Consider the following 27,238-nt stretch of genomic DNA (forward strand, 5'->3'; position numbering starts at 1 on the left):
TACCACCCCTAGTGTAGCTCATTCAAACCCCCACTCTCAAGTCTTTCCTCCATTAAAAAAGAAAAGGGGCAGGATTAGGCCTCACAGGTGTGGGAGTCTGCCTCTAATCCATAACAGCAAGCCAGCAATCTCACTCGATTGAGATACCACATGTCCCAGACAGAAGGCAGTTTCTGGCTTATGGATTATTTGTCCCCTACATTCTAAAGCATAAGCATGCAGTTTAAAAATATATACATAACCCAAATATTCTCCCAAAATATAAACCATTAAAAGCCCATGTTATTATAACTGCTTTATAGCAGGCATCTATTGTCCCCTGAAATATATTTTTGCAACCTTTTTTTTTCACTCCTTGTAGGATCAGTGAGAACATTTTATTCCAGTCCTCAGCTTTGATCTAGTGTCACACAAATATGTGGAGATGAATCCACATTTGAGATTGTCTAGTTATAAGTGAAGGCACATAAATGCAGCCAGCATTAAAGGTCTAATTGAGAGCTCTGCCAGGAAGCCATGGACATTATTTCTGAACTACAAATGAAGTCTGGAGAAAACGCATTGGAAAATATTAGTATAACCCATTAATCCAAATCCCACAAGCTCTGCTTTCCTTTTCTGAGGCTTATTGCCTTTCCAACACTGTTTTGACTGCCAAAGGTATCTTCTTCTAAAATTCATTTTGTGTTCACAATGAAGAGAGACTAATTTTGCTTAATAAATGTGCAAGTTGTTAATTGGACAACTACCTGAAAGCAGCACTTAAGTGACATTTCTTTCTGGTAGGTGTTTGCCTGTATGACTATCATACCTTCAGGGAAAATCCTGAACTTCAGGCACGCTCTAGATGTTCCTTCAGAAGTGGCCAAAAATAAGGGTAAAATGTCAGTGACTGCTATGCCAGACTTTGAAATGTTACTGGGAATTTCTACAACTGCCTTGTCAAGCAGGTCACAGAGAAAGCTGAAGAGTGGGTAACAAACCTACCCATCACATGGGGACCAATATAACAAGGCTGGCCTGGCTCAGGACTAACACCAGGTAAAGCAACTAAGTGAAATATCTGGTGTGCCCCCCCGGCCAATTGGCAAGAAAGCCATGCTATTAAGCTACTCACTTCCACGTGGCCATTCAGAGCAGCATGGTGTAATGCAGTCCGACCCCCTCTGTCAGAGACATTGACACTACTCAGAAGTGGAATGATCACTTCGGCACACTTCACGGCTTTATTTGCAGCTGCTACATGCAGGGGTGTCTGCCAGTTCTTGTCCCGGGCATTGACATCGGCTGAATGTTTAATCAATACTTGCACTGCTTCCTACAAAGACAGCACAGTTAAATCTTACAAGTAAGCATTTATGATAAACTACATATTATACTTATGAATCTTGTGTTTATGCTGAATGGTGGTCACATCCCTCCTCTGCTATAAAGAAAAAATGAATACCAAAGAGACATTCAGTCATGCACCACCATCACCCTTGTGCATACTGAGGTGGTACAGGCCCTTTCCTAGCATTTTAATTAGCTTGGTTGAATTGTCTAAAATAATTAAACTGTTGATAAACTACTTTTGTATAAATTCATATTGATATATGGTTTATAGCATGATCCCAAAATGTTTATTCAGAATTAAATCTTACTTATAGTGGAACTTATTTCCTGCGCCAGTAGGATTTGGACTGAATATTTAGGCAAATTTAAGTGACGTATTTAAGGCGCAATCCTATGCAGCTGGCTGGGGAATGCTGGGAGTGCTGGGAAAAGTAGGAATTTTCTTTGGTGTAAACCTGCATAGGATTGCACCCTTAGCAGATTAATCTAGACTATACAGTAGTTAATTCATGGCATGCCTTGTACTTAACATTATATATGTCTGAATAACATATTTAGCATTCTCAGCTAAACCACCTGGTAAACAATTTTCTGTTGAAAGGTAGTCTATAAATATTTACAATGAGAACCTTTTTTCTGTTATGAGTGGGTGTTTGTTATAAGAACAATGTAATGAAAAATTAAATATAACCTTTCATGACCTCGGATGATGTATCATTACCAGTCATTGAGTACCCCGTACCACTATTCCTGCTAATGCATCAGTATTTTAATAATAGTAGCACAATAGTTCTACAAAAGTCATAAAAATGAACTCCATCCTGTAATGAATACTAAAATAAAATATGCACAAGGGCCTTGAACAATAAATGTTAGTATTTCCCAACATGACTGTCTAAAGACAGTCCTATTTTCTGGAGAGCTCAGCACTCACTGATATATGGCTTTGCAAAATAAAAATACAGTTTTCTTAGGCCTTTTTGTCTATTATAAAATTACCAAAATAACATCCAATAATTCTATATTGTTTTTGTTGGTTTTTTATTTGTTTATTTCTGACCATCTGTCTTGTTAACAGGGTAGTCACAAGCAGAAAGCTTTGGGATATAGACTGAACTGCCATTATTTCTATTTCCTTGGCCACCTGTCAATTTTGTTTCTACCAGCAATGCTGATGAATAGCAACAGCATCCAATTTGCAAGATTTCTTGGACTACCAATAATAATATTTTGTTGGTGGAGTGACTCAGCAGCTTTACTGAAAATTCATTATTTTAATTTATTAAAAAGCATTCACAGGCCATACGGATGCAAAAGGGGGGGACGGGGCCATTGCAAATGCAACCTGAGGAAACTGAGTTTGAAGGGATTCAGTTGGTTTCTAGATATCATTTGTTGATTCAGCAGAAAAGCAACCAGTTTTTAACAAAAGATTGGCACATATTTAATGCAGTCTATCAATTACACACGTACTAGGCAAGCTTGTTTTGGGAATAATGATGATAGGTATTGAGCCAACTCCACTTAACCTTTTGAAAAGAGGGTATTTAATCAATACCAAAAAAGAAAATCATGTCTGAACAATTCTTACAATGTTCAGGGTTGAAGAGGGTATGAACATTAATGCAGAAGAGAGCCTAGTGTAAACCCAAGTGCTATAAGTAAAACGCAAAACAACTATAGGGGTGTGCAAGATTGTTTTTCTTATATAGGACTCCCATTTTGTATGTCTGCATTTGTTTCAGAATGAACAAAAACTGAATTGAATGGGCCCCGAAACTAACACACACACCTAAAACAAAAAGCAAAAAAAAGTCAGAAACAAACAAAAATCCTCATATTCCTGCTCAATTACTCACTTCACACAAGGGAGCATTCGCCTGGGCAAGTCACTACCTTAATCTTAGCTCTTTATAATAATCTGCCATATAAGCTGCTATATAAAGGAGAGAGAAAGGAACCAACGAACTCTTAAAATATTGAAGTATCATTCTGCCCACAGGAAACCACACTAACTTCTTCAACTCATGTCCTACATAATATAATTCTATTATGCATTTGGCTGAATCCCCTGTGTGCATAGTTAGAATATATAATCAACTTTATTTTCCATGCTGAATGATATGTCTACAGAACTCTATGTCTAGAAGCACTTCCATTTACCCCATCTTCAGACACTTTGCAGGCTTCTCTTTCCCCAGGATGAACTGGTTCTCACTTACATGTACATCACCCAATCTCTCATCATTTAACGATTCTTGGCAAGATGTAGTAAGTGTCTCCATTGCAAAATATTTTGTTTGAGGCTGGACTTACACATTATGCCTCATGCATAGCTGCTAACAAAAAAATGGCCCCTGCATCTCCTCCTTCTTCTGTCTTCCATCACACTTAAATAAAAAAGAACACTCAACGTGGCACCATTGCACTGTGAGTTTTCCCTCTCCCACAAGTGGCTGGTAGTGGAGAAATCTCATGTCATGTCATGTATTTTTTGTTAGTAAACATTACCAGAGAGAACAGGAGGAGGCAATGCAGGGTCGCTGCTTTCAGCGGTAGCAATAACACATAAGCTGTAATGTGCATTTCCAGTCTGAAGTGACATCAAATCAGGTCACCTGAGGCAATAATCTGTAGTCAGTGACGGCCCCCTCCCCACATTATTTGTGTGAAGAGACTGCACATGATGAAAGGGGCAGCAGAGCTGCACCTCTGGCCTTGGCTCTGAGGCCACACGGCTTCATCACCCCACCTCCTATGCACAGAAGCTTCCGCTCTGCAGACGTCCACATCAATGCATGGTAGGAATGACCATCACTGGGTCATTTTTGGGCTCGCCGGATTTCCCTGGAGCCCCTGGCTTGCATTTGCGAGCCAAGCCATGGGCCTTTTCCTGAAATCCAGGAACTTTCTTGGGGGGGGGGGGTTTCCCCTTAAATGACCATAATTTATGCAAATTTCAGCCATAATAGGCTTAATTTTGTGCAAATTGCACCTGCAATTTGTGCAGATTGCAGGCACAAATTAAGCATATTACAGCCACAATTTGCGTAAGTTATGGCTGTGCTTTGCAGAAATTATGCAATTTGCATAAATGGTGAATTAAAAAAAGAATAACAACTCAAAAATCCACGAGCTGGCCTGACTCAATACAGATCAAGTAAGGCCAGCTCATGGGTAAGCGAGCCAGAGCCCAGGGAGGCTGAGCTGCTGAAAGCTCAATGAACTTCACCCCCCCACACACGGATTCCTCTGACATCCCTAATGCATGGATGTTGGGAATGGGGAGCAACGTGACCTCAGAAGTAGAGCCAGCCGGATGGCCTCACTACCCCTTTAATTGCATAGAACCTCTTCACACATTGTACATGTGAAGGGGATTAATGATAAACATATATGTATGTGTATACTGACATAAATAAAGTTGTGATGGAAAAAACAAAAAAAATGTCCATACAATGTGAATTCACATCGCTATCTTCCTGTTTAGCAGCAAAAGGCTTACGCTTCAGATATCTATTAAAAGAATTACAAACCCATCTAGTCAGCCAGACTGCCATATTCAGTAGAAATCACCAGCTCAGACATGTGAAATAAACCCTATAGACTGCAATTCTGGGTCATAATGATCATGGCAATGCTTTTTTGCTTTTTATAGGTTGATGTTTAACCTTTACTATTACGGTGGGCATGTTCTCTCCTCCCCCACCCCCCTTCGTTTGTCTCCAAGCATTTGTGTTCCATTCGAGATTTCTTTCGGTGGACTTTTGCTAGAAGCTGGCAGCTGGGAAACTCCAGTAGTGGCCAAACAATACCCGAGTTCAGAACTAAGCTCAAAGGATTCATGCCTCCAGGCTTGGCAAGTGCTCAGATGGTTGCAGAGGCAATTCCATCCATCTCTGGAGAAAGGCCAAGCTTTCAACTTCTTAAAAAAGAAGGCTCTCAGCAGTCCTGTCACCGGCAAGCATGGTGTTGACTCAGTGTTCAGATGATGATGAAAACCCAAACAAAAATGGCAGCTTAGAAAGAGATGACAGCATCGGTGAAAATGCAGTCATGCCTGGTTGTTTTGTGTTTCCCTCACTGACTAAGTCTTGAGTTTGAGACAAGGCAAGGAGAGGGGAAGGAAAGCTACATTCTGGTTAAAACAAATAAAAATGAAACAATAGATTCATAGTATCTTAAGAGATGGATGGAAGGGAATACAGGGGTAAATCTTGTCCTAATCTTTGAAGTAAAAGTTCTCAATAAGGGTGTGTACTACTTGTTCATGAGAAATGTTCCAATAATCCTCCTTACTCTGTTTTTCATTTCATCTTAATTGTGTTTGCCTGTAGTCCCCTTTCTGGTTGTGCAAACTGGACAATAATGGGTAGTTGGTTGGTCCCACCCTCAGAGCAATTCAAGCAGCACTTCACGTTTCCAACAGAGCATAGCCCTTTGATTAGTGATCAATGACACATGAAGTGCTGAGGTAGGGCATTTCTTCATGTTTCATGGTGCTGCCACTCATAGTGGAGGCTTTCAGACATTGGGTTGAATCCAATGTTAGAGTAGACCAATTGAAATTAATGGGACTTCAGTTAGACTAACATTGGATACAATCCGTTAACTGGAAATAACCAACTTGAGAACCTTAATTACTAGGCAGGGTACAAAGACACAGCAAATAAATAAGTGCTGTATGACCAACAGATCTGCATGCTTAAACACAGATCTGCCTCAATCATGTAGAAAGCATGTCTTTCTGAACCAAGCTAATTTCTTCTACTGAACCCTGGATGAGAGTCGCAGTTATCAGTAAGTTAAAGTTCCCTTTCCTGTAGAACCATCCTCTCAAGGACAACCATGAGCTCAACTGACTTGATCCCACCTTGGAACTGTTTCCTATAACCCAACTGCAGCACCAGCTGAATTATTTTTGTTTTGTCTTGTATATATTTGGGGAGGCTCCAAACTTTCTCTCCTTGATATCAGTGACAGCCTCTCTACTACCCACCCCCTGGGCCACTAAGGTAGGATTACTATATAGCTAAACCATATCTGGTAGCACAAACAACAAAGAGTCTTGTGGCACCTTGAAGATTTATTATGGCATAGGCTTTCGTGGACACAGTCCATGTAAGGTGCCACAAGAAACTCTTGCTTGTTTCTGCTGCAACAGACTAACATGGCTACAACTCTGGGAATTGTTACAATGGAGGACATCCCTGACAGATGCCGTTCCTGCCTTTTGCTGAACACTAAGAGAAGTCCACAGGTCTCTGAAAGGTACCTGGTTCCACAACTAAACTATTCTTTCAGCTTGGAAGCTTCCCATACTGTTTAATCTAAATCTGCTTTCCTTTCTGTTCTGAGACATTGCTTTTTGTCCTCTTGAGGAACTAGAGACAGCGGGGCCAGCCCTACCAATAGGAAGTTTGGGGTAGCTGCCTCAGGCAGCAGATGCCAGGGATGCAGAGCAGTGGATGGGAAAGTCTAAATAAGTCAGCCCAATACAGGTATCAGGGAATTAGAAGCAAATGCTTCCACTTAATCACTGCACATACACTGCCCATTGTTCTCAAAAAGCTAACAATGAAAATGGCTGCAATCCTGTACACAGCCAAACTGCTTAAGTCCCATTGATTTCAATGGCATTACAAGCAGTCTAAGGTTGGAGACAGACCATACGTGGTTTTCCCACCCAGAGCTGAAGGTATCGTGATCGAGGTATTGCTGCTCAGCCCAGTATCAGTGTTGTCAAACAGGCTTTGTGGGTTTTTGCAGAGCTTTCAATACTTGCAACGTTGGTTTGATGACAGCCTGCTGGACAAACAAACAAAACAGAATGTGTACAATAGCTCTATCATGCCACTCTCTGGAGAATAGCTGTCTGCCTCCAACCTAACTGTTGGAGGACACAGGATTGCTGCCTAGACACAGCAGATCTCTAGGGAATGTTCCATTTATGTCAAGGTTATTCCAGTGCCTTGTTATCTACCGTGTAACGCTTCCTGCTACACTACAAATCAAGTGTCACATTAAGGAAGATCCTTTGCCAGGATGTTGGAAGGCAATGGCTTGACTATTCCTGCTTCAGTTAAAGATAAAACTGCTTTCAGCAAAAGCGTCACTCTTCCTTCCTATAATATTTGACTTTGGATGCCGTACGGGCTAATATGAAAAACCATCATACGTGACTAATTCTATTTGTAATTGGTGATCAGCAGGCGCTGAAGAGGTCCACCTCACTTAAGAGTGGCAGCTGAAATGTTAACAATAAGCTTATGGTCTGGGGTTTGCCATTAGAGCATAATTAATTAATAGATGAAAGCAGGCAAAGATGCCTACTATTCTTCTGCTCCTGAAAGAGCTGGGACTTGGACATTCTGCCATCACCTCTCTCCCTGCTCACACTCAGAAGAATTAACTGTTCCCTATGTGGGGTGGATTTCTTTTTGTTTTTGTTTTCAAGATCTACTGTCCAGAACCTCAATTGTCGGACGAGACTCACCCAGAGGGGGAGCAACCTCTGACAGGGTGGTGGCACCTGGCTCTTTCCTGGCCACAGTGAGACAAACCGGGGTGGGGTGATGCCAGGCACCTTGAGCTTCCACAATTACAGTAGGAGAGAGCAAGCAGGACAGTAGCCAGGAGACCCACTGAATTGCAAGGGCAACAGGACTGTCACAGACACCTCCCTGAGCCCTGAATGTCTCCCAAGAGGCTTTGGGGAGCTTGCATGGCTTCCTGCACATATTTTAAAAGGCCAGTGGAAGGTGCCAGGGAGGATGCTCATCTGGTGGCCCTACCTATGGCTGCATCATAGCTCAAAAGGAGTGGGAGGTCCTTGGACGTCTTTTAATCCCTCCCCTCCATATCAGAGACCCCAGGGTAAGCAGGGCAAGCCTGGCTACAAAGGCAAAGAGCAACAAACAAGGCACTGTAAACTCTGGGCCATGGGCCAAATTTGGCCCACCTGAGGTTCCTATCTAGCTCTCCGGGGTTCCCCAAATGGCTAAGCCCCTTCCCTGTCCACACCCCCTTTTTCCTGACCGCTGATCATTTGGTGGTTTCCCAGCTTTTGTGCAGTTTTTCACCACTCTAAAAGATTTAAATGCCCCTCCTAAAGCTTAAGTTACTGGCAGTCAGAGCTGTAGGCTAAAATATCATGGTATTTTTGGTCCCACCTCTTTTGCCTTTGGCCCAGCCAACCACTGGTATGTGGCCCCCAAGAGCTTTTCCATAATTTAATTTGGCCCTCAGACTGAAAGGGGTTCAATGGAGCATTTGGGGTTGTTCGCGCATTAAACAGCCCCAAGTTAACCTATGGTTTGTTCTTGGATTAACTTGGGGTTGTTTAACCCATTAACAACCCCAAATGCCCCTGGCTGCATATCACAGAAACAATGCTGCATTCATGTTAATGGAAAGAGGAAGTGGCCCAGTTGCAGCTTGGGTGCAGTGCGCATCCCAACAATTCTTGGATTAATTAACCCACGATTTGCTGCTGGACACTGCTGTTACATCCAAACAGGGTGTGTGTTTCATGCAGAATCACCTATATGTGCAGTCCTTTCACTTGCAGTCTGAATTGGTGAAGCCCAGGAAAAACTTTGCCATTTGATTCTACAAGGTTGTATGAACTGACCTTTGGAAGTTCACAAGCTAAGAGTTTGAAAATGAAGTTGAATGACCAATGATGGATAGCCTGCAACTCTAGCTCTTTAAAACACATAAACTGCCCCATGAGGCATATTCAAGGCAACCAGCAGCATATTCTCCTTTGCAGAATGATGGATCACATTGCATAAACAACTGGAATTCAACACTTGCACATTGTACAGGGAACATAGTTCTGTTAAAATAAAATGTCCTCTGTCTAAGACAACTCTCCCATTTTAGTCAGTGCATCCTGAAAAGACAGATTCAGCCCACAGTGTATCAACCTGTTGTGCATGGGAAACTCCAGAGCCATCACTAAAAACATATAGCCTTGTCACGTTACAAACGGCCCCCCCAACCTTTTTGGGTCATAGGGCACATCTGGAATTCTGAGTATTGTGGGCACTCGCACAAAATGGCTCTCATGGTGGGCATGGCTGGTCACAACAGTCATTGCCCATAAGGCAAGCTGCTTAGACTAAAAGAAAAGTAACTTGCCCAAGAACCTAAGTACGGGAAGAGTTGGGGCCTGGGTGCTGCCAAAACTCAAACCTTAGGGAGCTCCTTCTCCCCTATGTCCCAGTCCGCCACCTAAGGTCCTCTGAGGGCCATCTGCTGCGGCTGCCTGATGTGAGATTAGCAGCCACATGTGAGAGGGCCTTTTCCTTTGCTGCCCCTCCGTTGTGGAATGACCTGCCGGTTGAAATGCGCCTGCTAACCTAATTGAAGTTTTTAAAGCAGGCATTAAAGACTCTTATTATTCTGGCGGGCCTTCCCTTTTTAGAACTCTTGTTCCTTCTGCTGACTTCTGCATACTGTTTTTAAGCTGTGTTGTTTTATTGTTGGATTTTTTTAAAGTTGTTTTTAGTTATATGTTGTTTGTATATATTGTCCATATGCTTTTATGTAAATGGTTTTCAAACTTCGCATATTGTATTTTAACGTTTTAACTTTGTAAACCTCCCAGAGAGCTTCGGCTATGGGGCGGTACAGAAATGTAATAAATAAATTAATAAAATAATAAAATAAATAAACCCACTCTTTTGAACCCAAATCAAGACAGTTGCTGGAGGGCACCACTTTACTTTGCAGCATGCCTGTCTTCCAGTTAATGTTATTAAAAAATCCTAGGAAATAAAATAAAAATCAGGAGGGGCAGGGAGCCTAGCGGGCACCAAGAGAGGTATCTACAGGCACACTGATGCCTACAGGCATCACTTTGGAGACCCTAGTGTTAAAACGAGCTCAGTAGTCCACTAGCAGTGGCAGAGCTTTGTTCATGAGTAGATCCAGAGCTACAGTCAACTTTGCTCAACACTGTTTTGCTTCCCTCCTCCTATACATTCAGAAATATTTGTTTCCCTTTCTATCCTGAATATCATCACCCATAAGGACTGGCCACTCTATTTAATTCCCAGGGTAAGTGGAATTTATTACCTGTCCAGTACAACTGCAGAGCAGCATGCATACATCAAGACCTCACTCACCTATCCTGAAGAACCATTTCAGCTCCCCATGTTAATGCTTATGACTAAGGTGCCCTATGATTTCAACCATGAAAGATGCACATTACTGGCTTTTGGGGCCCAGCTGGTTGCTCAGCTATCTGTGCCACAAACAGGGATGATTAGGGGGTTAAAGTATGCAATGCAATCCATTCCAGCCTTGCAGACAATGCCAGGGAAGGTCCACCATATTTCCAGTTATATACCCAAAGTCTAATGTAAGGAAGCTTGTAAGGAAGTATAGAACTATTTTATTATTTAAACTATTTCTAGACCGCCTTTCAGGGCAGAAGCCCTCCCAAGCCTTGAACATTACATGACTTAAATGAAACTTGCACAAGCAGTACCCCACCGAGCAGAATACAGCCGACTAGCCACAGATTGTAGCAATCAAACTTCTAGACGAGACTTCTTCTTTTTGTAATCACGAATGGACAGCAAAACAGGCAATCTATTGAGCCCTTTGTAGACCACGCTACATGGCTTGTGGGCTGTGTTTGTCTAGATCGACTAAGGCAACTTACGACAAGATAGAAATAATTACGATTGGCATGCTGTGTGACCTCAAATGGGATCCATATCCCTTCTTTCTCTTCCCCCAGTCTCTCAGGTGCATGGCCTTGGGGTGATTCTAGTTCCATGGCTACTAAATAAATAAACTAAATATGAATTATTGCTCATTTTTCAAGTACCTTAACTTGTAATTTCACAAACCCATGGATGTTTAAATTGTACCCATTTCTGCAACGTAGATATAAGCTACAAGATCATAGGAGTTCCCATTAACTGTCCAAAAATGATATTTGTAAAACTTTGCCAGTGAAACGCAAAAAGCATGTACTGCCCAAGCCTTGGATATATCACTCACTTCACTCCTTGAAGCAACTGCACGGTGAAGAGGAGTCAGCCACATGTTGTCCTTGGCATTGACACGAGCCCCTGCAAATTAAAAGGACACATCTTTAGCATCATCTAACACAAAAAGGATATTTGGCATGAAGAATTCCATTACTGACAAGTGACTCGAGTGCACAGAGTAGCATGTAAGCAGAGTGTGCTCCGGGCCTGGCAGCCTGAATTTTTTGCATTTGTCTCAGCATGGCTGAGACCAAGACTAATTTGTCTTTGGTGATTCTTGATAAAATCTGGAGAGCTGAGCGGAAAAGATAAGCAAGTTGGAAAGATCTGTTAGGACCAGGAATGGGAAACCTGCAAGCCCTCACTGAAGTTGAACGCTTTCAAGGGCATCCAGAAAGCAAGCTCACCAATCACAGCAGTTTAAGTCCCACGGCAAGCAGGAGAGGTTTCAGTAGCCACTGTTTGCTTGGAATGCTGCAAGAGAAACTTCCAAACCTGAACTGTAGGCAACATGAATGCCTGCACTGATGCCAGTGGTGCTCCTGCATCTCCCGTTATGTAGACACCCATTCCTGCACAGAGATGTACCTCTCTTGAGTGGAGCTCTTTATTGATTGATTTTAGAAAAATTACATGCAGCTTTCCATTTTTGCACACACACAAAAAATCTCTATGATGGTGGTTTGTTCTCGAGACTAATACCTGGATTTCAGTAGGTGGGCAATAGACAGGGATGGGGCAAGTATTTCAATCCAAACCTCCGTATCTCCTTGTCACTTTATTAGGTTTATTGCCTAATGCATTAAGAGGCTGAGCACATCCTTGTTCTACAACTCCAGCGTGAGAATGTACATCTAACCCTTTTTAAAAAGCACTTAGCCACCAGCAACACTATTCCCTGCTCCCCAAAGAAAATCCCTACCATTCTGCGAATATTTACTGTTTTCATAATCCCTGACCTGTTTCGCACATAATGCTTATTTAACCCATGGGTTGTTGAATTCTGGGTAGTCATAATGTGCAATCCAGCTTACCTAACCTAAGAAACCATGGTTGATTAACTACAAGCCACCCAGAAAGAGAACCCATGGTTTGTTGTTGGGTTGGGAACTCTGGGTTGTTTAAACCATGCGTTGTCATTACATGTGAACCCAGAACTATGGGTTGTTCATGGGTTGTTTTGCCAGGCTACAGAGCTGGCAAGCAAGAATGGTAGAAGAAGAAGAAGAAGAAGAAGAAGAAGAAGAAGAAGAAGAAGAAGAAGAAGCCGCCAGCTGCACTACATGCCTGCACTACAGTATCACAAAGGCATTTGGCATACAGGGAGGGAGTGGGCAAAGGAGGAAGGAAGGAAACAACTCAGCGATTGAGAAAATGAACCGTGGTTTGTTCGATCATCTGCCAGACAAACCCTGGGTAGGACAACAAACCGTGGGTTAGCATTATGTGTGAACCAGGTCACTGTATGCTTTTCTTCCCCAAAGCCAAATGTTATTTTGTAGTAAAAATTGAACAGGAGAGGGAAGAAGCCTCCTTGTTGTCACCCCGGCCCCTCACACCATAATGTGTAGGCTGGATAGCGTGCATTTTTTTATAATAGAAATTTGAAGGACTCCCTTCCAAGGTTAAAATGTGATTTGGGCATGTGTTCACTGATCATTTGGATATGTCCTCAGAAAAAATAATAAGGTAGCAAAAATCAGGAAGCCATTTCTCCTTGGTAGTTGCTGATCCACTACAGCTGCCAAAAAAAAAAAAGAAACACAACCATAACAGCAGCAGAGCAGTAAACCACAGTAGAGGAATAAGCAACTGTGTTATCAGCTTTATCATATTTCGGTTTCCACATCCTCTTCCTCTGCAAGCTTTGCATGGTTCTATTTAACTAACGGAGGGGAACAATCTGTATGTCTGGTTTAATCTACATGTACTTTTAAAGCAATTATTCAAAAAAACCAATGAAGAATTCCCCCCAAATAGCCATTCTAGTTAGTTACAATCTTTTCTTTAAAAATACATAAATCAGAACCCAAAAACGAAAGAGTCCCTTGAACCTGATATTAGGACTTGCTGCCTCACACATCATGGCACTCTTACAAGCACTCCTCCTAGCTAACAGAGCTGGCCTCTGCATCAGAGAGGCGGAGCTAGGGCTGGGGCAGCTGATCTGCAAGAGTGGGTGAACATACAGTCCAAGCACCTCCTGCCATGCCACTTAAAAGATGTTCAGAGTCCTGACAGCACTGCCTGAGTGAGACTCTAGGCAGTCTCTATGCTGCAGAGTCGAGAAAAAACAAACCCTAGCAATGGTTTTGGAAAGCCCAGGGCAGCACTGACACAGTGCTGATCACCCATTCGCAAATTTAACTCAGGCCAGCACTAAACAGGCTGCACACGTGGCGTAGGTTCTCCATCTTGCAGTTTTAAAGGACTAGTCATCCTTTAAGGAAGGGGTTGCACAACCTTTGTCCTGAGGCCCACATCTCGTGTTGGCTGGGAACACACATGTGTGCGCGCACACAGACCCACATGGACAAGGTCACAGACACATGTGTGCACATACATGTGCGGCCCCTGGCCCCTCACCCAATGCGCATGCACTCACACTGAGGCAGCGCAGGATCGCTGGCACCAATGGAGGCTTTTAAAAACCTAAATGCAGCACACTGGGGGGAAGCAGGGAAAATCTCTTATCCTTGATGAATGGGCCAGCTGCTCGGGGGCCAAATGGGGACCCCAGAGGTTCTCTGTCCATAAACTAAGGCATGTGGTTTGGGAAAGCCACAACTCCCATCGCCCCTAGCCAGAATAGCCAATGGTGAGAGATCATGGGAGTGGTACACCAAAACATCTGGAGGGCCACTGAGGCAACATGGCTACATATCACTGGGTGTATGTAGTAAATGGTGGTGATATTCATATTGTATACATGTCTTTAAGAGGTTTTTTAAAATGTACGTGCACATCACTATAATACTGTCATAACAAAGCTACTACTTCCCCATGTTTCTCATAGCTTATGCAAAACAAGAAGATAAAAATGAAATGAATACATGAAGCTGCATTTTACTAAGTCAAGTAATGGGTCATCTACCGGGGTGGGCAGAAGGTACATCTCCAGATGTTTTGGACTTCAACTCCCAGAAGCCTCTTCCAGCATCGTCAACGGTCAGGAATGCTGCAAGCTGAAGTCCAAAACTTCTGGAGAACTACCTTCTACCCACCCCTAACCTAGACCAGTGCTGACTTGCAGCAGCTCTCCAATGTCTTTGCCTAAGACTTTGCTAATTGAGGGTGGAGCTACCTTTTAAAAAACCGTATGAGTAGCAGCTATGCCTGGAATTTAAAAAAATAATAATAATACCAAGTGCGGGGGTGTTTGTCAGTTTTAATCAGGACTATAGCACATAAGGAGGGGATGTTTAACCTTTTCTCCTCAGCCATAATTCCAATGAAGGGGGGGAGGGTGCCGCAATTATTATTAGAATAAGGCTCCCTTTGGCACCAACGGGAACTATTTTCCTAATGCCAATTGTGGCATGGCGGTGGCAGGGTGTGTGTTAGGACTGCAGCTGGGGAGGGAAGGGTTAATCCTCCCTTCTCTGCACACTGCAGTCCCAATTAATATCAGCCCCCTTCCCCCACGCCTGGTATTACACTTTTTAAAAATTGAGATGTGGCTGCTAGACATGCGATTAAAGTAACGCCTAGTTTCTCCCTCTGGTCCTTTTAAATAGAATGTCAGGGATTGAACTTGGGATCTTCTGCATGAAAAACATGTGTTCTACCACTTCACCATAAATACACACAGGACTTTAAACATCCTTTTCCCACCCCTGCCCATCATTTCAGTCTAACCAGGCAATGCTAAATCCTCAGACAGCAAAAAACGATACAGCCATACTGACTTCAGTTTCACAGTGCCATTTTTACACATCAGACTGCAGGTCTTCTACATTACCTCTGAATAATTTCTGTTTTAATGGTAACCTAGAGGCCCATTTTTGGTAGGTCTCAATGCACAGGACATATGCTTTATTCATTAGTTGCTATGTTTATTTGCACTGCCACCAGTTCATATGCCACAAGTCTAACTATGAGCATATTTCACCGAATCTCTCTCCTGAGCCTTGTATGAAATTCAATGGGCCAATTCTTTTTGCAGCGTCTAGTCTTGCCAACAATATTGCTATTGGCAGTAAATCTTCCTTACACTCCTTTAAATTAAAAAAAAAAATTACAAAAGAGTGAGAGAGTTATGCTGTCTGCTGTTTATGCTGGTCACATGCAGCAGTAAAACATTGTCAAAAATGTAGGCCATTTTTTTGTTTTTGTTTTTTCAATGAAATGAGCAAAAGCGAGATCCTATTCTTAGTTTGATAGAGAGTGGCTTCCTTCTCATCCAGCAGATCACTACAGCAAAGAAATTTACGAGTCATAACCTTGGGCCATTCCAAGGGGGTACGAGCTGCCAATGTGTTGCGTGAATAATGATACTTCAGAGGTTTAGAAGGGGAAAGCAGCCAGAAAAGATACACAAAAAATATGGGATCAATCCCAGCCCCAATCCCTGGTTTTGCACAAGACCTCATAAAACATGATTGTGTCGTATATATTTTTGCTCATCAGGAAAGGTGAATCATTCAGGCTGCAACCCCACATAGATTCTCCATGCACAGAAGTTCTGCTGGAACCAAGAAGACACAGATGCTAGTAAAGAGGTAAATTCATTTTATAGGATTAGGTTTAAAGTAATACTGTTCACTTCTGTCCCTTACGCTTTTAAATACTTATCTAAATAACTCTTTAAAGAAAGAAAGAAAAAGAAATGAAGGCATCTTTGTTAAACATCTATGGCAGTGGGCAAATATAACCCACACATGCTGTAGGCACATTTATCTAGTTTAGGGTGCAGTCCTATTAATGTTTAGACAGAAAAAAAGTCCTACAACTTCCAGCATGCCTCAGCCAGTTGTAGGAGTTGTAGGACTTTTTTCTGTCTAAACATGCATAGGATTGTGCCCTTAAGCAACAGCCCCACACACTAGGGGGCACTAGAGTTTCTAAATGGGAAGACATCAAGTTCCTAGATCTTTTCATATGTTCAAAAGGGCTAAACTGAACAGGCAGGATCCAAGGGGGGCTTTCTGTGCACGGCTAGCCCGTCGGTCCCAGTGTATGAGGTCCCTACTACTGGCAGCCACAATGTAGCGCTTCCCAGGGCAAGTCCTGAAACGTGCAGAAACACTCATTTTTGGAAGGGGCGCGATCTGGCCCTTCCAGAAACAAGCATTTTCACTCACCTCGGGGCTTACCCCTGGAAGCGCTATATCGCGGTCGCCAGTGATAGGGGCCACACGCGGACCTGCCCAACATCTGAAAGGTGTGGCATTGCACCAGCAGGATCCCCCCTCCCCTTTAAAACATGTGTAGAGAGCCACCATGGGTACACTCATACGCACATAGAGCTCTCCCTACATGATTGGGAACCCTGCAAAGGTCAAGGTGGCATTTTAATCTTTATGAATGTCTGAAAGGGGTTCCTGTCTTCCGCTCCAACAACCTCCTGGGAAATAACTTCGTATGGAGATTGAGGGCCAATTTATGCAGTACATTCTGTTGTATGTTTCCTCTCACACATTCAGTGAGAACTTAGAAATTTCAGTTAAAAATGAGCACTCACAGATTTCAGCTGCAGCAAACTTCAGTTCCCTTTGGCGCTGAATTAACACAGTGGTTGTGTCTCAGATCTAAAGGTTCCCTGCTCACGTATTACACTGTGCATGCAAGCAGACTGCTTGTGCAAAAGGGATTAGAAAAGGTTCAGAGGCAGTGTTCCTCTGAGTAGCAGCTGCAGATGAAAAATAAGAGAGGGAGAGATCTTTTTCCTGCCCTGATTCTAGACTTCCCAGAGGCCTTTGGCTGGCTGCTGCTGAAGAATATTGGACTTCAATAGATGGACCTCTGGTCCGATCCAGAAAGGCTCTACTGATGTTCCTAATTAGAGATGTCTCACTGCATTGCTGAACAGATACCCAATGGCATCTTTCTTGTGTTAAAATTAACTTGTTTTTTAAAGGAATTTCTTCTTTGTTTTCTGCATGCACAGACACGCACACACAGTTTGGAGCAGGGCGATGAACTGTTTGTCTAAAGTATCTGTTTGAAAACTGGAAACGTCTTCCAACTTCAGCAATATTACAGAGCACAAGAACACTTTGCTTTTATGGTGCCCACAGCACTTCATATTTGTTATCCCAATAAATTCTTACAAACAACCTTGGAAGGTAGGTCAGTATTATCATCCCAGAAGTGAAAGAGTGGGGAGGCAAGTGGACGCTAAGAAAAGCGGCTAGAATGTGGGTCATTGCTGACCACTTATGCAGTGATGGGTTTGGGGCAATTTCATGCAGAAAAGGAGAAGTCAAGAGGAGAGAGCTTATTTCTTCTCCATTTCTTCCCCCTCCGTTATCCTGGGGGAGCAAAATGTGCATAGGGACACAGAAAACTGCTTTATATCAGTCCATCTAGCCCAGTGTTGACTTCTCTGATTGGCAACAGCTCTACAAGTTTTCGGGCAGAGGTCTTTGGGTTGCATCCAGCACCAGTCATACTTAGAGTAGACCCACTGAAATGAATGGGACAAGTTAACCGCATTGAGTGCCATCTGTCTTGTTAGAAAGGCGGGGTACAAATCAAATAAATAATAGACTAACATTGGATACAACCTTTTATTATCAACTAGTGCTTGGTCTTCTTTTAATAGGAGATGCCAAAGATTGAACATGGGACCAGTGAGTTGTCCCCCACCCCCCACCCCAAGTAATTAAAGTAACTACATTGTGCAGAAAACCAACGGGTGGAGAAAGGATTCAGCCCTCTTCCGCCTGCTTCTCTACTTGCACTCATTCTGCCTTACGCTTTATAGGTGTCTGGTGGCAACCCATGTTGTTGCTTTTTAATAATTATTTTATTGTGTTAATCATATGCTTTCAATGTAATTAATGAGTATATTAAAATATTACAACTTTTTCAACTAACAAAACACAAACGTTACACAGAAAATCCAATTACAGTTAACAGGAATCACAGGAGTTTCAATACATTAATAACCTTATATTAATCCACAGAAGTTCATCAGAGGTTTAAGATTCAACTGTAATTATCTAAATGTATCTTTCCATATCTGTCCAGGACATGCTGGTAGCTTTCTTTGGGAACCTTGTTTGTTAATAAAGTCAGTACATTTATACCAGATTGTATGGAAGGTGTCAAGATTCTTTTTGTATCTGTTTAGTTTTTCAGCCAACACACTATTCCAAAGAAAGTTATACCACACAGTTATTGATAGATCTGTAGATTCTTTCCAATTCTTTGCTATTAGTTGACAAAACGCCACCATCGTAAAAGTCGGCATTTCTTTGTCTGGTAAATCTTCATTAAGGCCACTAAAGATAAATAGTAGCCAGTTTAGGATCCATGTGAACCTCCCCTCTTGTTATTTTACTGCATTCTAGCAACCCATGTTTTAAGACACAGTCAAGATGTGATGCTGAGATATGAACCAGGGGCTTAGTCACTCATGCTCTCAGCCACAGCAATTCACCAGCTCTCTAATAAGGATGGTTTTACTAACCAGTGGACTCTCTCATGTATATTATAAACCAACAATGGAAACACCAGCAGCTCCACTTCCTCTCCACAAAGCCATTCATGAGCAAACACTGTGAAGTTTAATCAAAGGCCTGGTTTCAGACTACAAATATTGACATTGTCAAATAATATTATCCACCTTAAAACTAACACCCCATTTATGCATTATTTTGGAGAAGTAAAGCAGATTAAACCAGAGACCACTGGGATGGCTTATAACAATGCACGTGCACGTGCACGCACGCACACACGAGAGAGAGAGAGAGAGAGAGAGAACAAGTGTTGACTGAATTCACAAGGAAACCACATTTCCAAAGCCTTGAACCAAACCTGAAATTGCTGCCAAGCCTAGCAAAGAGATTTTACAAAGTTGGAAATAAATTTGATTAACCCTGAAAACAGTATTGGCCCTATGCAAATATAACCATGGTTGAGCCTTATGTCTGGCTGCCTAAAGCATGGTTAAAGATTGGCTGCGAACCAGACTTGTTTATCTTCAGCAGTAGAACAGAGGGCCAAAACAATTACTTTGAAACTGTGTCTACCAGCTATGTCTTTTGTTCATTTTTACTCTAGAGTAGGTGCAGGGGTCCCTTTTTAAAGCCACCTACCTACTCCCCACCACCACACAAGGCTCCCAGTCTGAAATCAGGGGTCCTGTACCTACTCTAGAGTAAAAATGGAAAAAGACGTGGCCGCTGGACCCAGATTTAAAGTACTGTTTTTGGCCCTCTGTCATAGGCCTTCAGAATATTCTCTGGTCAGAGAATCAGATCAACTCCTGATCTGGCCACAGAATTGTTTTGCTACTATCATCATGCACTTATAGTGCCAACTGTCCGCTGTTAGGTGCTATGCAGAAGAGCACAGAGACAGAGTTATTGTGCTGAATATTTAGATTCTGGTCTCATGTAAATGGATGCAGGGTGCTCCAGAGTTTACCCCAGCCCTTAGAAACCCCACCCCCAACAGTCTGAATCCAATAGGTGAACAAAATAGTAACAGTGCAACAACAGCCCAAGAGCTACGCGCCAGTTCACAAATCACGTAGCATGTGACGGGCTGCCCCTTTTTCATGCATCCTGGATTTCAGTACGCTCATGGTGAAAAGGGGTCACACGTGAGGATTTTCCCCAGCAGGTTCACCATTTGGGTTGGCCATCCTCCAGATGTGGGCAGAGCAATGGCTCTCCAAGTCTAATCTCCATGATGCAGCCATCACCTGAACCAACCCTTACAAGCAAACTGCAAATCACGCCCAGGATAAAAAAAAGCAGCCAAAAGCCCTACCATTAGAAAGAGTGAGGTGGCTGCCTCAAGCAACTGATTTGGGGTGTCATGAAAGGGTAGCAAATTGTTATCCACTGATTTTATTATCATTGTATCTTTTACTGTCAGGGAAGTGATTTTCTGCCTCAGATGCCAAAAGAACTTCCCTGGCCTTGGACATTATGTGCCTTGACTTGGGGGGGCAGAGGGAGAGATGCCATTTGCTGTTCTACTTTTGGCATCAAAATGTCTTAGGCTGGCTCTGTTGAACAGGGATGGGAAACATGTGGCCCTCCAGATGTTTTTTGGACTGAAACTTCTATCATCCCTCACCGTTGGCTTTGCGGGCTAGGGCTGATGGGCTACGCTTTCCCCATCCCTGCCTTAGAACAGCCAAATAGTGCAGGCTAGTAGGAGTGGCCCATTGCTTTGGGTGGGCAGGGCAAACCCCTCCCCCCGCCTCCTCAGTTCTCTCTCCAACAAATTCCTGATTCTTGTCCCCCAGAGAGACCAAGTCACTTGCTAAGAAGTGCAGATCTCTAGTCTTCTCTCCTCCTGACGGACCGCTGTTAATGCTGGCTGTGGCTGGGGCTCGGCTGATTTGTGGTCGGGCATGCCTGCTCTCTGTCTCCTCCTTCCTTCTTCTATGCCTGCCTGTGTAATGTGACCTCACCCTGTGACTCAGACTCAGGCACTCAGTCTCTCACATTCATTTGAAGGCAGCAGGCAGAATATCCAGCAGGACCACTCTGCTAGATATCCAAATTTGGTTCTAACTGGCTCCCCAGGAGCCAATCAGGACCCAGGTATTTGTTTCTGAATAGAGCATTCATGGAAGATGCCCCAGCCAGGTGATGTCCTTGGTATTTTTTTTTTAATTCTTCCTGCGTCTGCACAGCGGGCCCTTATAAGAACATAATTTACAGTTTTATTTTTTCTCTATTTTTTCAGCTGATTTCCTGGGGGCACAGGAATGATCATGGGGTGCACCATGAGCCCCCAACCCCTTGCTGGTTTTTCCTATTTTCCCCCCATGTTTTCTCCCCCCTCCTATATTTTTCAGTCTGTTTTGCATTCATGCTCTCGAATTCACCTGCCTCATTTTGCCATTCCTTTGCAATGGGTTGCTACTACAGCAGAAAAATGAAGGTTCAAAAGACCCCCACACTTGTTCTATGAGTCAGAGACACCCCTCAACCCTCTGCTTTGTACTCATGATCTTGGAATTACTCCACCTACTGTGACCCCTGCCCCTGTTGACTCCACCTGCAGTTAACTGCTCTGCCCTCCACCCCAACAACCCAAATTGTTACCAGCTCCCAACTGCAGGCTAGCCATGCAATTTATATAGGTAACATGCCCTTTAATATTTGCACTGCACTTTCAAAAGGTAAAAAATCAAATGTGGGAAAATATTACAAGAACCCAGGAAATGGATTCTGCAATGCCTCCACACAGAGCTGACCTTGAAGACAGATCAGAGGCTTCAACTGGTGCCAAATGCTGCTGTTCAATTGACCAACATACAAAGCCGGAGTTATATTACATCTGTTCTCTGTGATCTGCACTGGCTGCCTATTTCCTTCTGAGCCTACTTCAAGGTATTGATGACCAATAGCTTGGAGCCCAGATATTTGTTGGAGCGCCCCTTCCACTATGTGAGACCCTCCTCTGAGTCCTTCCTATGGGCAATACCCAGGGAGCAGTGATCCAAATGAGGGCCTTCTCGGTTGTGGTACCCTTGTTATTGAACTCCCTGCCTTTGGGGGTACATCAGGCCATTTTCAGTAGCTTTATTTTGTTGGTTACTTATGACAAACCTCTTCACTCAGGCCTTTGGGTCTTTTTGATGAGCCCCTCGAGTCTTCTGTCTGCATTATCTTGCTGCTGCTTGGTTCTGATGACTCCTTAGAGTCTTATACTATGGTTTTATTAGTGCTTGTGTTTTGTATTGTTACATTTTATTTATAATCTGCTCTGAGATTTGTTATGAAGCATGGCATAGAAATTTAAGAATAACCAAACAAATAAGCCTATAACTAGCAATTGTTTTCTAAAAGCCCACTCTGATTTGCCTGTGCAGTTTATAGGTTTTGGTAAATTGTTATATAGGTTATTTTCTCCATAGCTGTAATTGATTTGCTTCAAAACTTTTGCAGGTGTTCCTGCTGGTAGGCTTGGATTGGGATGTGTCTCCTGGGATGCTTTGTTTTTCTAATTAGATTACTTGCACTAATTAAAATAATGTTTATAATGTAAATGAATGTGTTTCAGCTTTAAAGATCAGCTTTCTGTTTATAATTTTGAATATTTGATCATTTGAGTAGTGAGTAATAACTGATGGCCACACATTTAATTTGCTAGGATGTGTCTGAATCCAGAGCCGTTAATGAGCACTGCACATTCTTGGTGCCCCACCAGCTCCACAGTTGTTATATTCTATTCCTAAGCTTTTCGAATTTCCCTTCTGCTATTACTTCATGTCCTTCCAAGTCCATTTATTGAAGTAGCAACAGCTGGATATTCTTATAAAGCTGACAAGAGTGCTGTTGTCACTAAGGTTTTAAAATAATCTCATTTGAATGGTATAATGCAAAAAAGAAGAGTTGTTTTTTTTTAAAATCAGGCTTTAAAAAATGTACACGGCCAGGAAAACACTACAACACTTCAACATTTTTTATACTCTAAAAGCATATACTTAATACCACTACTAATTGGCACAAGGTTTCACACATGTCCTTGAGTCCTTAAGTTTTGGGCAAAGGTTTTGACAAGCTAGAAATGTTTCTAATACCCCTGGCACAGGAAACATAGCTATTCTGCTCGTGTTGCATTTCTACATTGCACAACTTATCTGATCTGTACCAGTACAAATGTTTGGTGGAATGTAGAAGCAGTTGTAAAGCATGGATGGTGGTTGAGGGAAGGGAGAAATGTTAGTTGTGTGCTTCACAACGGAAGTAATACAAAACGGCTGTCTAAAGACAACACCCCCAAGACCATTAAGTCCAGTTTCTAAAATTACCTAGCTGCACCACTGTATGTGGCATCTAGATTTTCAACTCTCAGCCGTGATGGCAGAGCCCTGTGGCTAAAGCAATTTCCATGCTGAATATTTCCAGCACCACTTGGAAGGACACTGCATCTGCACAGAACAAGGATGGGGAACCTGTGGCTCTCCAAAGGTTGTTGGATTACAACACTCATCACCCCTGACCACTGGCCATGCTGGAAGGTGCTGATGGGAGTTGGAGACCTACAACATCTGGAGAACCATGGGTTCCCCATCATTACTGCCTCAAAGTGCCACCTTTACAAGCCTTCCCCAACCTGGTGCCCTCCAGACATGTTAAACTAGACCTTCCACCATTCCCGATCAGCATGGCTGGGGATGATGGGATGTAGTCCAAAGCATCTGGAGGGCACCAATTTGGGGAAGGATGCTTTATACAATCTAGCCCCTCTGGATTTTTCAAGTTGATCAAGCAAGCACTGAATTCCCCAACCACTAATTAAATACCAAAAAATGCTTCCACCTGTTCCTTCTTTGCACAATACCTAGTCTAGAGTTTGGGTCATGGTGGAAGGATACTTCTTTTGGCAGTGACAGAGCTGCATTATTGTCCACTCTCTTTTATGTTTTAGTTATCTGGCTAACCATCCTTCTGACATGGCTAACAACGTATCCATGAAAGTCACACCTTCAGCAAGGCCAATGCACTAGAAGCCAACGCATTCGGTGGGGAACGCTGGGCATTTTGCGGTCCCAAGGCACCACAGGTTGAATGCTGGGGAAATGCTACACCGGCAGGGAACCTATCTAGAGCTCTCGCAACAAAAAAGCAGCAACTGTGCACTTACAAACACAAACATCAATCTGGTAAGCATCTATTCACTTAGTGTACTGTGGAAGACAACACTTCAGTTGTTTAACCCTGATAACATGTGAAGGATCACAACTATGGCATTTATGGCAATTGTAGTCAGCTTGCTTTCATAAATGTTAAATAATGATATGGGAACTATGTACCGGATAAGATGAGGAGCTCAATGATCTCTGCATCCCCCAGGAAAGCTGCAACATGAAGAGGAGTCCGCTTCTCTGTGTCCTAAAAAGCAACAAAGATGGTAAAACATGACCATCAATACAGACGTTACTGCATACGAATTAGAGGCCTACAGCTGCTATTGTGGCCAGTCTGTGGGATGTAGCTCTGAGGGAGAGAGGTGAGGCCAGGCCTTGTTTGCAACTCCTGCAAGGCTCTCTCAATGCGAGGGGTGACAGGCAGATGTGCCAGTGACAAGCTTTGCCTTGCTCCACCCCCTGCCCCCTCCCTCACCCCCAACCAGTGGTGGAAAAACTTCAGAATCACAGTATTGCAGAGTGACTTGTGGAGTTGGTGTGACTGCTGCTGCCTACAGAACTGGCTCCAGGATTGGGGGCGGGGGGGCAGCTCAGGCAAGCCGTTATTATCCTATCAGAGGTGGGGAATGCAAATCAAGAATACTTTCATGCCATCCCTGACCTTCTCAGGTGCTCCATTCCAAGGAAGAATGACAACCCTTTTAGGATAGTAGGGATCTTTTGGTCAGTCTTGGTGCTCTGGCAAATGTTCAGCCTTGCCACCTTTGGAAGCCAGCCTCTTGCTGCCTCCCATGCTCATCTCTCATGCCCCACTAAGGGAAATCGTAAGCACAAGCATAAGCAACCCAGATTCTGAAGAGCCAGCCATTTCCCCACTCCTCCTTCCCTTCGCTTTGGATGATTAGCTGAAATATAGTCAAGCCTCTTCTTCCTTGGGCCTCTCGCACCTTATTACCCCTGTGGGATTTTACATTTTTAGAGTCAACTTCTTTGGTTTTAGCGTAGCATTAATGTGTAAGTGGGACCACTGCAAGCATATAGTCTGTTGTTGAGACGGTCAGATGTATCTGTTTATGACCTGAACTGTCGAAATCAGACCCACAGTTTATACGGTTGTTTTTTCAATCTTGGAATTCAGGTTGCCTCTGTACCAATTTTAACTGATCAGAGCAGGCTGGTTTCTTGCCAAAGTTTAAAGTGATTAAATACAAATATGCACTTGGTGGGTTTTTTTCTTTGGGCAACATGACAATTTTGCTGGTGAAAAACAGGGCCTATTTTGAAAGAAACATGGGTAAGATGTATAGGAAATACAGCCAGTACAGTGAATAACAGGGCCTTCATTGAAAGAAATATAGGTACAATATATTTCCTGTGCATATTTAAATGCATGACCTCTTCTGTCCCCTTCCCTATGGATAAGGCAGACTTCAGTTAAATATCCATACACTCCCCAGCCTCCAGTTTTCTTCTGTGTTTTTATTTCTATCTATCTACACTTCCAAGTCTCATTTTTGAAGTAGTAATGATTTGCATTAGGTCATTAGCAGGGATGTAAAACTTCAAGTGATGCCAAACATCTCTGCAATTATCCGCATCCCACTCTCCACCTGTATTCCACCTAGTTGTTGTTGTTCAGTCATTAAGTCGTCTCCGACTCTTCGTGACCCCATGGACCATAGCACACCAGGCCTTCCTGTCCTCCGCTCTCTCCCCGAGCGTGCTCAAGTTCATATTCATTGCATCGGTGATGCTATCTAGCCATCTCATCCTCTGCCGTCCCCTTCTCCTTTTGCCTTCGATCTTTCCCAGCATCAGCGTCTTTTCCAGAGAGTTTTCTCTTCGCATTAGGTGGCCAAAAGATTTGAGCTTCAGCTTCAGTATCTGTCCTTCCAATGAACCCTCAGGGTTGATTTCCTTTAGGATGGACTGATTTGACCTCCTTGCAGTCCAGGGGACTCGTAAGAGTCTTCTCCAGCACCACAGTTCAAAAGCATCAATTCTTCGGCGCTTGGCCTTCCTTAAAGTCCAGCTCTCACAGCCATATGTTGCTACTGGGAAAACCATAGCTTTGATTAGACGGACCTTTGTGGGCAAGGTGATGTCTCTGCTTCTCACTATGCTGTCTAGGTTTGCCATAGCTTTCCTCCCAAGGAGCAAGTGTCTTTTAATTTCATGGCTACAGTCACTGCCTGTGGTGATCTTGGAGCCCAAGAAAATAACATCTGTCACTGCTTCCATTTCTTCCCCTTCTATATGCCAGGAGGTGATGGGGCCAGATGCCATGATCTTAGTTTTTTTAATGTTTAAAGTTTCAAACCAGCTTTTGCACTCTCCACTTTCACCCTCAACAAGAGGCTCTTGAGATCCTCTTCGCTTTCTGCCATTAGGGTGGTATCGTCTGCGTATCTGAGGTTGTTGATAATTCTCCCGGCAATCTTAATTCCGACCTGTGATTCATCCAACCTGGCATTTCTCATGATGTAATTCCACCTAGACACAATCATAATTATGGTAGCACAACTCTAATTATGAAGGAAAAGGCCGTGAGCCAAAGAGAAGTAACTGCATATGAAGTAGTGCGCATGGGTGCACAAGCACTAGCATAATAAGTGGTGCTTCATGCAGGGTGGAAGGTGGAAGAAGCAGCTGCCGGTTTTGATCAGGACAAGCTTGCCCCTGTGCAGCCAGATCTCTGGATAAGGCTGCATTTTTTTTCAGGTAAGGGTCTCTTGCAAGGTGCCTTTCCAGCAGTGCCAGCTCCAGGTTCTGGGCGCCCTTGGGCAAGGTGTCCCCAGTGGGCCCCCTCTGTAAGTGGGCAGACCTCTCCTTGCTGCTGTTGCTACTGCCCATTTGTCTCCCTTCGCCCTTTGGCGCCAATCCTACTCCTTGCTCGTGTCAGCGCTTGTTTGTGTGGAAGGCGTAGCTCAAGGGTGGGGAACCTCTTTCACCCAAGGGGCTAATTCGATTTAAGAGAAGCCCCTGGGGGGCTGCATTCCAATGGTGGGCAGAACCAGAGGCAAAAAGGGTGGGGCCAAAAATGCAAAGAATACCAACGTATTGTAGCTTAAAGCTCTTACTGCCGCTAACTAAGCCTTGGGCGCTT

General features: G+C 43.3%; 1 protein-coding gene across 6 annotated transcripts in view; it reads right to left on the minus strand.

Moving 5' to 3' along the window:
- ANKRD44 (ankyrin repeat domain 44) overlaps positions 1-27,238 on the minus strand; it is a 189,974-nt gene that overhangs the window by 84,778 nt on the left and 77,958 nt on the right. For 5 of the 6 annotated variants that reach the window (XM_084816647.1, XM_084816619.1, XM_084816628.1 and 2 more), the window contains exons 3-5: positions 24,298-24,376; positions 11,356-11,426; positions 1,118-1,318 (exon numbers count right to left, since the gene is read on the minus strand). In XM_084816647.1, coding sequence (XP_084672773.1) covers positions 1,118-1,318; positions 11,356-11,426; positions 24,298-24,376 — 351 coding nt within the window. Of the gene's footprint in view, positions 1-1,117; positions 1,319-7,021; positions 7,141-11,355; positions 11,427-24,297; positions 24,377-27,238 lie in introns of all 6 variants that reach the window. The other variant, XM_084816657.1, reaches the window with a different exon arrangement.

Source organism: Heloderma suspectum, chromosome 1, assembly GCF_057233095.1.
Source record: "Heloderma suspectum isolate Gila_16-S chromosome 1, 16-S_ref, whole genome shotgun sequence".
In the NCBI taxonomy this organism is placed as follows: Eukaryota; Metazoa; Chordata; class Lepidosauria; order Squamata; family Helodermatidae; genus Heloderma; species Heloderma suspectum.